General features: G+C 46.3%; 1 protein-coding gene across 1 annotated transcript in view; it reads left to right on the top strand.

Annotated features, from left to right (window-relative positions):
* Nucleotides 1–3,609: 3,609 nt before the first annotated feature.
* Nucleotides 3,610–15,179, top strand: part of cfap43 (cilia and flagella associated protein 43) — a 151,621-nt gene continuing 140,051 nt past the window's right edge. Inside the window, exons 1-3 of the mRNA XM_080205998.1 lie at nt 3,610–3,754; nt 8,407–8,660; nt 14,943–15,039. Of these exons, the coding sequence (XP_080062124.1) occupies nt 3,726–3,754; nt 8,407–8,660; nt 14,943–15,039 (380 nt within the window). The 5' untranslated portion in view covers nt 3,610–3,725. The remainder of the gene's footprint in view (nt 3,755–8,406; nt 8,661–14,942; nt 15,040–15,179) is intronic.

Genomic DNA, 15,179 nt, shown 5'->3' on the forward strand with positions numbered 1-15,179 from the left:
TCACACTTGCCAACATTAAATTCCATTTGCCATTTCCTGGCCCATTCGCCCAGCCTATCTAGATCCTTCTGTAGACTCTCCCCACCCTCCGTGCAATTTGCCGTTCCACCAATCTTGGTGTCATCAGCAAATTTCGACACCATACACTCGGTTCCCTTCTCCAGATCATCTATATAAATGGTAAATAGCTGAGGCCCCAGCACCGACCCCTGGGGCACTCCACTAGTCACCAACCGCCAATCCGAATAGCACCCATTGACCCCCACTCTCTGCCTCCTATTTGACAACCAATCCTCTATCCACGTTAACACCCTACCCCAACTCCATGTCCCCTGACCTTCTGCAATAACCTCTTGTGAGGTACCTTGTCAAACGCCTTCTGAAAATCAAGAAAGACCACATCCACCGGCTCTCCTCTATCCACCGCCCTAGACACATCCTCATAGAACTCCAGTAAATTTGTCAGACACGACTTCCCCTTAACGAAACCGTGCTGCGTCTGCTCTATCAAGCAATTCCCCTCAAGATGCCTCGCTATTTCCTCCTTGATGACGGATTCTAACATTTTACCTACAACAGATGTTAAACTAACCGGCCTATAATTCCCTGCCTTTTGCCTGCCACCCTTCTTAAACAACGGCATAACATTAGCCGCTTTCCAATCTTCCGGCACTTCCCTGGAATCCAGCGACGTCTGGAAAATAACCACCAAGGCATCCACTATCACCTCCGCCATTTCTTTCAGAACCCTCGGATGCATTCCATCCGGTCCTGGTGACTTGTCCACAATCAGCCCCTCCAGTCTGTCGAGCACCGCCTCTTTAGTAACAATAATGTCATTGAGACCCTCCAGTCCTACCACCTTTCCATCTCTAACACCCGGCAAATTATTCACGTCCTCCTCCGTGAAGACCGAAACAAAAAAGTTATTCAAGGCCTCAGCCATTTCCCCATCCCCTACCACTAAGTCCCCCCTCTCATCCTCTAAGGGTCCAACGTTCACCCTAGCCAGCTCCTTTTTATATATTTATAAAAACTCTTGCAACCCTTTTTTATATTAAGCGCTAGCCCAGCTTCAAAGTTTCTCCTACCTTAGCTGTAAAGACTCACATTCTAATCACTATTTCTGTAAACTGTGTGTGCCTTTATATGCCCAGTTTGTGATCAGGACTCCCAGTCATCTGACGAAGGAACAGCGTTTCCGAAAGCTAGTGGGTTTACTATCAAATAAACTTGTTGGGCTTTAACCTGGTGTTGTCAGACTTCTTACTACACTTACTTATCCCAGGTGTTTATATTCCCAGGTGTTTATACCTCAGGTGTTTCTTTTCTGGGTGTTTATATCCTGAGTGTTTATATATCCTGGGTGTTTTTATTCCCAGATGTTTATATTCCTGGGTGTTTATATTCCTGAGAGTTTATATTCCCAGGTGGTTATATTCCTGGGTGTGTAAATTCTGGGTGTTTATATTTCCTGGGGGTTTATATTCCAGGGTGTTTATATTCCAGATGTTTATATTCCTGGGTGTTGGTGTCCCTATATTTCTGGGTGTTTATATTCCTGGATGTTTATATTCTAAGGTGTATATATTTCCTGGGTGTTTATATTCTGGGTGTTTATATTCCCAGGTTTTTATATTCCCAGGTGTTTATATTCTGGATGGTAATATTCCTGTTATATTCCGGGTGTTTATATTCCGGGTGTTTATATTCCTGGGTGTTTACATTCTCAGTGTTTATATTCCGAGTGTTTATATTCCGGGTGTTTATATTCCCGGGTGTTTATATTCTGCGTGGTAATATTCCTGGGTGTTTATATTCTGGGTGGTAATATTCCTGGGTGTTTATATTCCGGGTGTTTATATTCCTGGGTGTTTATATTCCGGGTGTTTATATTCCTGGGTGTTTATATTCTCAGTGTTTATATTCCATGTGTTTATATTCCAGGTGTTTATATTCCCGGGTGGTAATATTCCTGGGTGTTTATATTCTGGGTGGTAATATTCCTGGGTGTTTATATTCTGGGTGTTTATATTCCAGGTGTTTATATTTCCCAGGTGTTTATATCCTGGGTCTTTATATTCCTGGGTGTTTATATTCTGGGTGTTTATATTCTGGGTGGTAATATTCCTGGGTGTTTATATTCCGGGTGTTTATATTTCCCAGGTGTTTATATTCTGGGTCTTTATATTCTCGGTGTTTATATCCTGGATGTTTATATTCTGAGTGGTAATATCCCTGGGTGTTTATATTCTGGGTGTTTATATTTCCCGGGTGTTTATATTCCTGGGTGTTTATATTCCGGGTGTTTATATTTCCCGGGTGTTTATATTCCTGGGTGTTTATATTCCGGGTGTTTATATTCCTGGGTGTTTATATTCCGGGTGTTTATATTCCAGGTCTTTATATTCCCGGGTCTTTATATTCCGGGTGTTTATATTTCCCGGGTCTTTATATTCCGGGTGTTTATATTTCCCGGGTGTTTATATTCCGGGTGTTTATATTTCCCGGGTCTTTATATTCCCTGGGTCTTTATATTCCGGGTGTTTATATTTCCCAGGTGTTTATATTCCGGGTGTTTATATTTCCCGGGTGTTTATATTCCGGGTGTTTATATTTCCCGGGTGTTTATATTCCGGGTGTTTATATTTCCCGGGTGTTTATATTCCGGGTGTTTATATTTCCCGGGTGTTTATATTCCGGGTGTTTATATTTCCCGGGTCTTTATATTCCGGGTGTTTACATTTCCCGGGTGTTTATATTTCCCAGGTGTTTATATTCCGGGTGTTTACATTCCGGGTGTTTATATTCCGGGTGTTTATGTTTCCCGGGTGTTTATATTCCGGGTGTTTATATTCCGGGTGTTTATATTTCCCGGGTGTTTATATTCCGGGTGTTTATATTCCGGGTGTTTATATTTCCCGGGTGTTTATATTCCGGGTGTTTATATTCCGGGTGTTTATATTTCCCGGGTGTTTATATTCCGGGTGTTTATATTTCCCGGGTGTTTACATTCCGGGTGTTTATATTTCCCGGGTGTTTATATTCCGGGTGTTTATATTTCCCGGGTCTTTATATTCCGGGTGTTTATATTTCCCGGGTCTTTATATTCCGGGTGTTTATATTTCCCGGGTCTTTATATTCCGGGTGTTTATATTTTGGGTGTTTATTCGTTGCCTGGTTACCGGTTTCCAATCCGAATCCAATCGGAAGTCAAAATGGAACCGCGTGATCTCTGAAACAACCAATCACTGAGCGCGTCCCCGTTACTAGGCAACAGACTGAATCCGGACTCGAGAGAGAGAGAGAGACAGTGAGAGAGACAGAGAGAGAGAGAGACAGAGAGAGAGGAGAGAGAGAGAGAGAGGGACAGAGACAGTGAGAGAGAGAGGGACAGAGAGAGGGACAGTGAGGGACAGAGAGAGAGGGACAGTGAGAGAGACAGACAAACAGAGAGAGAGAGAGAGAGGGACAGAGACAGAGAGAGAGGGGGACAGAGACAGTGAGAGAGACAGACAAACAGAGAGAGAGAGAGAGGGACAGAGACAGTGAGAGAGAGACAGTGAGGGAGAGAGAGGAGAGAAACTTGTGGAGTGAGGAAGTGTAAGGGAGGGGAAGAGAGTGAGCAGTGAGTGAGACACCGAGTGAGGGAGGGTGATAGGAAGCAGGGCAGCTGTGTGTTTCACCCCTGCCTGAGACGAGCCTCGGCCAGGGAGAGGCTGGAGATGGACCAGGTCAAGTCTCTGTCTCTCAGGTGAGCCTCCCAGCAGCAGCCCCAAGGGTTTCCTTGCAGTTTCTACATCCAGACCTGGGGAAGGGCCACCTGCTAGCAGAGATGAACTCAGTGAGTCAGCAATGGCCAAGGCATATTGGCTGCTGGCTGAGTGTTCAGTCCTCCCAATGTCTCTTACTGAATACAACACAAAATTGTCTGAAATACTTCAGTGGGTCGATTCCACAGAGCAAATCCAATAAACCTCTGTTTTAGTGTTCAGTTAGAGATACATAAAAGATTGGAGCAGGACAAGGCCATTCAGCCCTTTGGCCCTGCTCTGCCATTCGTTACCATCATGGCTGATCATCCAACTCAATCGCCTAATCCTGCTTTCTCCCCATAACCTTTGATCCTATTCACCCCAAGTGCTATATCCAGTTGCCTCTTGAATACATTCAATGTTTTGGCATCAACTATTTCCTGTGGTAATGAATTCCACAGACTCATCACTCTCTGGGTGAAGAAATGTCTCCTCACCTCCATCCTAAAATGTCCCCCCACTGAGATATTTGAATCATCGATAGTTATGGGGAGATGCCTGAAGATTGGAGAGTGGTAAATGTTGTGCCTTTGTTTAAAAAGGGCTGCAGGGAAAAGCCTGGGAACTACAGGCCAGTGAACCTCACATCTGTGGTGGGTAAATTGTTGGAAGGTATTTTGAGAGACAGGACCTACAGGCAATTAGAGATGCAAGAACTGATTAGGGACAGTCAGCATGGCTTTGTGAGTGGAAAATCATGTCTCACAAATTTGATTGGGTTTTTTGAAGGGGTAACCAAGAAGGTAGATGAGGGCAGTGCAGTTGATGTTGTTCTTTAGCAAGGCCTTTGACAAGGTACCACACGGTAGGTTGTTGCATAAGATTAAATTCCACAGGATCCAGGGTAAGGTATCTAAATGGATACAAAATTGGCTTCTTAACATAAGCCAGAGGGTGGTTTTAGAGAATTGTTTTTCAAACTGGAGGTCTGTGACCAGTGGTCTGCCTCAGGTATCAGTGCTGGGCCCACTGTTACTTGTCATCTATATTCTCATCCAAATCTTGCATATAAGAGGCATGGTTAGTAAGTTCGCAAATGATGCTAAGATTGGTGGCATAATGGACAGTGAAGAAAGTTATCTTTGATTGCAACGGGATCTTGATCAATTGGGCCAGTGGGCTGATGAATGGCAGATGGAGTTTAAATAGACAAATGCGAAGTGATGCATTTTGGTAGACTGAACAGGACAGGACTTACTCAGTTAATGGTAGGGTGTTGGGGAGAGTTACAGAGCAAAGAGACCTAGGGGTACAGGTTCATAGCTCCTTGAAAGTGGAGTCACAGGTGGACAGAGTGGTGAAGAAGGCATTCAGCATGCTTGGTTTCATCGGTCAGAACATTGAATACAGGAGTTGGGACGTCTTGTTGAAGTTGTACAAGACATTGGTAAGGCCACACTTGGAATACTGTGTGTGATTCTGGTCATCCTGTTATAGAAAGGATGCTATTATACTCGAAAGAGTGTAGAAAAGATTTACTAGGATGCTATCGGGACTCGATGGGTTGAGTTATAAGGAGAGGCTGGACAGATTGGGATTTTTTTCTCTGGAGCGTAGGAGGCTGAGGGATGATCTTATAGAGGTCTATAAAATAATGAGGGGCACAGATCAGCTAGATTGTCAAAATCCTTTCCCAAAGGTAGGGGAGCCTAAACTAGAGGGCATAGGTTTAAGGTGAGAGGGGAGAGATATAAAAGTGTCCAGAGGGGCAATTTTTTCACCCAGAGGGTGGTGAGTGTCTGGAACAAGCTGCCAGAGGCAGTAGTAAAGACGGGTACAATTTTGTATTTTAAAAAGCATTTAGATAGTTACATGGGTACGATGGGTATAGAGGGATATGGGCCAAATGCGGGCAATTGGGATTCGCTTAGGGGCTTAAAAAAAAGGGTGGCATGGACAAGTTGGGCCGAAGGGCCCGTTTCCATGTTGTAAACCTCTATGACTCTATAAATGGTCTACCCTGAATCCTCAGACTGTGAGCCCTGGTTCTGGACTCCCACCATCGGGAACATCCTCCCTGCATCTACCCTGCCTAGTCCTGTTAGAATTTTATAAATCTCTATGAGATCCCCCTTCATTCGTCTAAACTCCAGTGAAAACAATCCTAACCTGGTCAATCTCTCCTCATACATCAGTCCCACCATCCCCGGAATCAGCCTGGTAAACCTTCTCTGCACTCCCTCAAGAGCAAGAACATCCTTCCTCAGGAAAGGAGACCAAAACTGCTCACAATACTCTCACCAAGGTCAAACCTTGTTGTAATCCTTGTCCTCAAAATCCCCCATGGCCTGCCCTCTCCTTATCTCTGTCACTTCCTGTAGCCCCACAAACAGGTGGGAGGGAGACAACTAGGATTTTGTTTAACACAGTAAGTGGTGATTTGGAAGACATTACCTGAAAGGGTGAGAGGCACACATTCAGTATTAACTCAACATGGAATTGATGAAGACCTGGAAAAGGGTACGATTACAGGGCTGTGGGAAAATGCAAGATTATGAAAGACATGGACAGAGTGGATAATGAGCCACCCTCAGTTGACCCTTAGATGAAGGGTCAGTCACTAGGTACATAGATTCAAGGTGAGGGGCAAGAGGTTTAGGGGGATGTGAGAAAAAATCTTTTACCTAGAGGGTAGTGAGGGTCTGGAATGCGCTGCCTGGGAGAACATAAGAACTAGGAGCAGGAGTAGGCCATCTAGCCCTTTGAGCCTGCCCCGCCATTCAATAAGATCATGGCTGATCTACATAGAACATAGAACGTTACAGCGCAGAACAGGCCCTTCGGCCCACGATGTTGCGCCAACCAGTTAAAAAAGCAATGACCCTCTAACCTAAACCAATCCCTTTCCATCCATAAACCTATCCATGGATCTCTTAAACGCCCCCAAACTAGGCGCATTTACAACTGCAGCAGGCAGGGCATTCCAATCCCTCACCACCCTCTGGGTAAAGAACCTATCTCTGACATCCGTCCTATAACTACCACCCCTTAATTTAAAGCTATGCCCCCTCGTGCTAGCTTTCTCCATCCGAGGATAAAGGCTATCACTGTCCACCCTATCTAAACCTCTAATCATCTTATATGTTTCAATAAGATCCCCTCTTAGTCGCCTTCTTTCTAACGAAAACAACCCCAAATCCCTCAGTCTGTCCTCATAGGACCTTCCCTCCATACCAGGCAACATCCTGGTAAACCTCCTGTGCACCCTCTCCAATGCCTCCACATCCTTCCTATAATGTGGGGACCAGAACTGCACACAATACTCCGAGTGCGGACGCACCAGAGTTTTGTACAGTTGCAACATGATGTTGCGGCTCTTAAATTCAATCCCCCTACCAATAAACGCCAAGACACCGTATGCCTTCCTAACTACCTTATCTACTTGATTCCCAACTTTCAGGGATCTATGTACACATACACCTAGATCCCTCTGTTCATCCACACTATTCAGAGTCCTACAGTTAGCCCTATACTCTACACATCTGTTATTCCTGCCAAAGTGAATTACCTCACACTTTTCTGCATTAAACTCCATCCGCCACCTCTCGGCCCAGCTCTGCAACTTGTCCAAGTCTCTCTGTAAACTATGATACCCCTCTTCACTATCTACCACCCCTCCGGCTTTGGTGTCATCAGCAAATTTACTGATCCACCCAACTATACCCTCATCCAGATCATTTATAAAAATTACAAACAGCAGTGGCCCCAAAACAGATCCCTGAGGCACACCACTCGTAACCGATCTGAAGTGGATCAGTTCCACTTTCCCGCTTTCTCCCCATAACCCTTAATTCCCCTGTCTATCAGAAACCTATCTACCCGTGACTTAAATATATTCAGCGAGGTAGCCTCCACCACTTCAACGGGCAGAGAATTCCAGAGATTCACCACCCTTTGAGTGAAGAAGTTCCTCCTCAACTCTGTTCAAAACTGCACCCCCCTCATTTTGAGGCTGTGTCCTCTAGTTCTTGTTTCCATTCTAAGCGGAAAGAATCTCTCTGCCTCGACTCTATCTAGCCCCTTCACTATCTGATATGTCTCTATAAGATCACCCCTCAGCCTTCTAAACTCCGAGTACAGGCCCAATCGACTCAATTTTCCTCATAAGCTAACCCCCTCATCTCCGGTATCAGCCTGGTGAACCTTCTCTGCACTCCCTCCAAGGCCAATATATCCTTTCGCAAATAAGGGGACCAAAACTGCACACAGTACTCCAGCTGCGGCCTCACCAGTGCCCTGTACAGTTGCAGCAAGACCTCCCTGCTTTTATATTCTATCCCCCTCGCTATAAAGGCCAACATCCCATTCGCCTTCCTGACCACCTGCTGCACCTGCAGGCTGGGTTTTTGCGACTCGTGCACAAGGACCCTCAGGTCCCTCTGCACCGTAGCATGCTGCAACTTTTCGCCTTTTAAATAATAATCCCTCCGACTATTATTTCTGCCAAAGTGGATAACCTCACACTTGCTAACATTATGACATTATACTCCATCTGCCTGCTATATGATGCTATATAAGGATGCGATATCAGGTTGTTGGTTGGAGTCAGATTGAGTAGCTGCTTTAATTTTTTGCTGTTTGTTGTCCTCAGCTGGGTGAAAGGTTACACAACACAGAAAGTGCTTTTCATTAACAATAACACCTTCTGCTACCCATGTGGGAACTTCCTGATCTTCGTGGACATAGACATTGAGGCGGACAAGGTGCTGCGATGTGAGACTGGGAGTATCGGAGCTTTCACAACCAATACCAGCAATCAGATTGTGGCCTTTGCAGAACAGCGGCTAAACCCATCCATCTATATGTACACATTTCCCGAGCTGACCAAGAAGGCTGTCCTCGTGGGTACGTATTCTTGGGGTACATGTTTCTTTCTAGCTCTTTAGGCTAAAGGGGTAAAGGATTTAGGGGGAAGGAGGGATCAGGATATTGAATTTGATCATCAGCCATGATCAAAATGAATGGCAGGGCAGGTTTGAAGGGCTGAATGGCCTACTCCTGCTTCTAACTTTTTATGTTGATATTGATAGGCAGAGGGATCTGGGTGTACAGGTACACACATCACTGAAAGTGGCAATGCAGTTGGAGAAGATAGTCAAGAAGGCCTACAGCATGCTTGCCTTCATCAGCCGGGTACTGAGTTCAAACATTAACAAGTCATGTTGCAGCTTTGTAGAACCTTAATTAGGCCAGACTTGGAATATAGTGTTCAATTCTGGTCGCCACACTACTGCAAGGATGTGGAGGCTTTGGAGAGGGTACTGAAAAGATTTACCAGGATGTTGCCCTGGGATGGAGGGCATGAGCTATGAGGAGAGGTTGGAGAAACTTGGTTTGTTCTCACTGGAGCGACGGAGGTTGAGGGGAGACCTGATAGAAGTCTGCAAGATTATGAGGGGCATGGACAGAGTGGATAGTCAGAAGCTTCTTCCCAGGGTGGAAGATTCAATTGCTAGGGAGCACAGGTTTCAGGTGCGAGGGGCAAGGTTTAAAGGAGATGTACGAGGCAGGTTTTTTACACAGGGAGTAGTGGGTGCCTGGAACTCGTTGCCAGGGGAAGAAGTGGAGGCGGATACGGTAGTGACTTTTAAGGGGAGTCTTGACAAGTACATGAATAGGATGGGAATAGAGAGATATGGTCCCTGGAAGGGTAGGGGGTTTTATTTAAGTTGGACAGCACGGTCAGTGCAGGCTTGGAGGGCCGAAGGGCCTGTTCCTGTGCTGGAATTTTCTTTGTTTTTTGAGTCTGTGCCAACCACGATCCCATCCAGGCCTAAAACCCCATGTATTTACCCTGCTAATCCTCCTGACACTGAGGGGCAATTTAGCATGGCCAATCAACCTAACCCACACATCTTCCGACTGTGGGAGGAAACCGGAGCACCCGGAGGAAACCCATGTAGAGACAGGGAGAATGTGCAGACTCCACACAGGCAGTGACCCGAGCCGGGAATTGAACCCAGGTCCCTGGTGCTGTGAGACAGCAATGCTGACCACTGTGCCACCGTGCCAGCAGGCACCTGGGTATGTTGTAAGAGAATGGGTGTTACTATTTATTTATCAGTGTGTTCAGAAGCGACAGATACACTGAAGTGCTATTATGTTAATGTATAAATACTAAACACCACACTTATAGCGACACAACGCAAAGTGAGAGGGCGATTCAATACACAGATTTCATGGCTCGGAAAGTTTCCTCCAGTCTTCCCGCCGATCATTCCAATCTCTATCATATTGATGGTTCAATCCTGTCTCTAGCTCATTAGAGGGGTCAGTTTTTGTACAAAGCGTGCAGGAAGGTTTTTTGACTCAGTATGTAGATAGGCCAACTAGAGGTGAGGCTATATTGGATTTGGTGCTGGGAAATGAGCCAGACCAGGTGTTAGACTTGGAAGTTGGGGTGCATTTTGGTGATAGTGACCACAATTCGGTTACGTTCACCTTAGTGATGGAAAGGGATAGGCAGGAACCTCGGGTCAGTAGTTTTAGCTGGGGGAAGGGTAATTATGAGGCTATTAGGAGAGAATTAGGAAGCATAGGTTGGACTAGGAGACCACAGGGTCTCGGAACGTCCGAAATGTGGAGTTTTTTCAAGGAGCAGCTACTGCGAGTCCTTGATATGTCCCTGTCAGGCAAGGAGGTATTGGTCGAGCTAGGGAACCGTGGTGCACTAGGAAAGTTGATTCGCTGGTTAAAAAGAAAAAGGAGGCTTATGTCCGGATGAGACTTGAGGGCTCAGGTAGTGCACTAGAGAGCTTTAGATTGGCTAGGAGGGAGTTAAAGAGAGAGTTAAGAAGGGCTAAAAGAGGACATGAGAAGACTTTGGCTGATAGGATTAAGGAAATCCTAAGGCGTTCTATAGATATGTTAAGAACAGAAGGTTGGTTAGAGCAAGATTAGGGCCAGTTAGAGATAGCAGTGGGAATTTATGTGTGGAACCGGAAGAGATTGGAGAGGCATTGAACCAGTATTTCTCTTCGGTGTTCACGCAGGGGGACATAAATGTAGCTGTGGAGAACACTGGGTTACAAGGCTGTAAATGGGACAGTATTGCAGTTGATAAGGAGGATGTGCTAGATATTCTTGAGGGTTTGAAAATAGATAAGTCCCCTGGGCCGGACGGGATTTACCCTAGGATTCTCTGGGAGGCAAGAGAGGAGATTGCAGAGCCTCTGGCTCTGATCTTCAGGTCGTCATTGGTCACTGGTATAGTGCCAGAAGATTGGAGGTTAGCAAATGTTGTCCCATTGTTTAAGAAGGGGAACAGAGACTTCCCCGGGAATTATAGACCGGTGAGTCTTACTTCTGTTGTGGGCAAGGTTTTAGAAAAAATTATTAGGGATGGGATTTATAGTTATTTGGAGAGTAATGAATTGATTGGAGATAGCATGGTTTTGTGGAGGGTAGGTCGTGCCTTACTAACCTTATTGAGTTTTTTGAGAAAGTGACCAAAGAGGTGGATGAGGGTAAGGCAGTTGACATGGTATATATGGATTTTAGTGAGGCGTTTGATAAGGTTCACCATGGAAGGCTTCTGCAGAAAATGCAGATGTATGGGATTGAGGGTGATTTAGGAAACTGGATCAGGAATTGGCTGGCGGATAGGAGACAGAGGGTGGTGGTTGATGGTAAGTATTCGTCATGGAGTTCAGTTACGAGTGGTGTGCCTCAGGGATCTGTTTTGGGGCCACTGCTGTTTGTAATTTTTATAAATGATCTGGATGAGGGTATAGTTGGGTGGATTAGTAAATTTGCTGATGACACCAAAGTTGGAGGTGTGGTAGATAGTGAGGAAGGGTGTCTTAGTTTACAGGGAGACTTGGACAAGTTGCAGAGCTGGGCCGAGAGGTGGCGGATGGAGTTTAATGCGGAAAAGTGTGAGGTAATTCACTTTGGCAGGAATAACAGATGTGTAGAGTATAGGGCTAACGGTAGGACTCTGAATAGTGTTGATGAACAGAGGGATCTAGGTGTATGTGTACATAGATCCCTGAAAGTTGGGAATCAAGTAGATAGGGTTGTTAGGAAGGCATACGGTGTCTTGGCATTTATTGGTAGGGGGATTGAATTTAGGAGCCGCAGCGTCATGTTGCAACTGTACAAAACTCTGGTGCGGCCGCACTTGGAGTATTGTGTGCAGTTCTGGTCCCCATATTATAGGAAAGATGTGGAGGCTTTGGAGATGGTGCAGAGGAGGTTTACCAGGATGTTGAGGGCATCTTTCAGGGTCTGGAGGTGTCTGTCACGATCCTCCTCATCTGAGCAAATCCTGTGTATACGGAGGGCTTGTCCATAGGGAATGGCTTCTTTAACATGTTTAGGGTGGAAACTGGAGAAGTGGAGCATTGTGAGATTGTCTGTGGGCTTGCGGTACAGTGAGGTGCTGAGGTGACCGTCCTTAATGGAGATGCGTGTGTCCAAGAATGCAACTGATTCTGGGGAATAGTCCATGGTGAGTCTGATGGTGGGGTGGAATTTGTTGATATCATCATATAGTTGTTTCAGTGATTGTTCACCATGAGGCCAGAGGAAGAAAATGTCATTGATGTATCTAGTGTACAGCATCGGTTGAAGATTCTGTGCAGTGAAGAAGTCTTGTTCGAACCTGTGCATGAAGATGTTGGCATATTGAGGTGCAAATTTGGTCCCCATGGCTGTTCCATGTGTCTGGATGAAAAACTGGTTGTTGAAGGTGAAGACATTGTGGTCCAGGATAAAGCGGATGAGTTGTAAAATTGCATCTGGAAACTGGCAGTTGTCTGCATTGAGTACTGAGGCAGTCGCAGCAATGCCATCGTAGTGGGGGATGTTGGTGCAGAGCGCTGAGACATCCATTTGTGACGAGGAGTGTCCCTGGGTCAACTGCTCCGTGTGTGCTGAGTTTCAGATCGTGACAGACACCTCCAGACCCTGAAAGATGCCCTCATAACAACAGGATATGGTGCTCGACTCATAGATCGGCAGTTCCGATGCGCCACAGTGAAAAACCGCACCGATCTCCTCAGAAGGCAAACACGGGACACAGTGGACAGAGTACCCTTCATCGTCCAGTACTTCCCCGGAGCGGAGAAGCTACGACATCTTCTCCGGAGTCTTCAACATATCATTGATGAAGACGAACATCTCGCCAGGGCTATCCCCACACCCCCACTTCTTGCCTTCAGACAACCACACAACCTCAAACAGACCATTGTTCGCAGCAAACTACCCAGCCTTCAGGAGAACAGTGACCACAATACCACACAACCCTGCCACAGCAACCTCTGCAAGACATGCCGGATCATCGACATGGATACCATCATCACACGTGAGAATACCATCCACCAGGTACATGGTAAATACTCTTGCAACTCGGCCAACATTGTCTACCTGATACGTTGCAAGAAAGGATGTCCCGAAGCATGGTACATTGGGGAGACCATGCAGACGCTACGACAACGGATGAATGAACATCGCTCGACAGTCACCAGGCAAGACTGTTCCCTTCCTGTTGGCGAACACTTCAGTGGTCACGGGCATTCAGCCTCTGACCTTCGGGTAAGCATTCTCCAAGGCGGCCTTCACGACACACGACAGCGCAGAGTCGCTGAACAGAGACTGATAGCCAAGTTCCGCACACATGAGGACGGTCTCAACAGGGATCTTGGGTTCATGTCGCACTATCTGTAACCCCCCTGACTTGCCTGGGTTTGCAAAACCTCACTTACTGTACTGTCTGGAGACAATGCACATCTCTTTAAACTGTGATCAGTGCTCCTTCCACTCACATTATCAGCCACTTCAGGTCTTGAACAGCAGGTTAGGTGTAAGGATTCGCATTCTAATCAGTAATCTCTAAACTGTGCTTTATATGCTCTGTCTGAGGCCAGAACTCTCCATTCACCTGACGAAGGGGCTAACCCCGAAAGCTTGTGAGTATATTATCAAATAAATAGGTTGGACTAAAACCTGGTGTTGTCAGACTTTTCACTGTGTTTGATGGGGACAGTGTAGAGGGAGCTTTACTCTGTATCTAACCCTGTGCTGTCCCTGTCCTGGGAGTGTTTGATGGGGGACAGTGTAGAGGGAGCTTTACTCTGTATCTAACCCCGTGCTGTACCTGTCCTGGGAGTGTTTGATGGGGGACAGTGTAGAGGGAGCTTTACTCTGTATCTAACCCCGTGCTGTACCTGTCCTGGGAGTGTTTGATGGGGAGACAGTGTAGAGGGAGCTTTACTCTGTATCTAACCCCGTGCTGTACCTGTCCTGGAAGTGTTTGATGGGGGGACAGTGTAGAGGGAGCTTTACTCTGTATCTAACCCCGTGCTGTACCTGTCCTGGGAGTGTTTGATGGGGGGACAGTGTAGAGGGAGCTTTACTCTGTATCTAACCTTGTGCTGTACCTGTCCTGGGAGTGTTTGATGGGGGGACAGTGTAGAGGGAGCTTTACTCTGTATCTAACCCTGTGCTGTACCTGTCCTGGGAGTGTTTGATGGGGGACAGTGTAGCGGGAGCTTTACTCTGTATCTAACCCCGTGCTGTACCTGTCCTGGGAGTGTTTGATGGGGACAGTGTAGAGGGAGCTTTACTCTGTATCTAACCCCGTGCTGTACCTGTCCTGGGAGTGTTTGATGGGGGCAGTGTAGAGGGAGCTTTACTCTGTATCTAACCCCGTGCTGTACCTGTCCTGGGAGTGTTTGATGCTGTTGTTTTGTACACAGTGTTGTTATATTTTTAATTTCTAGCAATTTTCAATACAGTCAGTGGCACAGTGGTTAGCACTGCTGCCTCACAATTCCAGGGTCCTGGGTTCAATCAGTGGCACAGTGGTTAGCACTGCTGCCTCACAATTCCAGGGTCCTGGGTTCGATTCCCAGCTTGGGTGACTGTCTGTGTGGAGTTTGCACATTCTCCCCGTGTCTGCGTGGGTTCCCTCCGGGTGCTCCGGTTTCCTCCCACAGTACAAAAGACGTGCTGCTAAATTCTCTCTCAGTGTACCCAAACAGCGCTGGAGTCTGGCGACTCAGGGATTTACACAGTAACTTCATTGCAGAGTTAATGTAAGCCTGCTTGTGACAATAATAAAATAAACTTAAAAGCAGTGTGATCAAATTAGGAGTCTTTCCTGATGTACCTTGTGTTTTTCAGATGGTGCTGAATTGGAGTACACCTTGCTGGAGTTCAGCTATACCGGCTCCCTCTTTGCCAGCTTTTCCTCCATCCCCGAATTCCATCTTACAATCTGGTAATTTGCCTTTTACAGATATTGGACTTGACTCTATATCAGTGTTAGAATGCGGTAGCTGTTAGCACTGGCAGTAGCTGAGGTGAATAGCATCGAGACATTGCAAGAGAATCTGGAGAAACACTGAAAGCTTATCGGAA

The sequence above is a fragment of the Carcharhinus amblyrhynchos genome, chromosome 17 (assembly GCF_965287045.1).
Source record: "Carcharhinus amblyrhynchos chromosome 17, sCarAmb.v2.hapA, whole genome shotgun sequence".
Classification (NCBI taxonomy): Eukaryota; Metazoa; Chordata; class Chondrichthyes; order Carcharhiniformes; family Carcharhinidae; genus Carcharhinus; species Carcharhinus amblyrhynchos.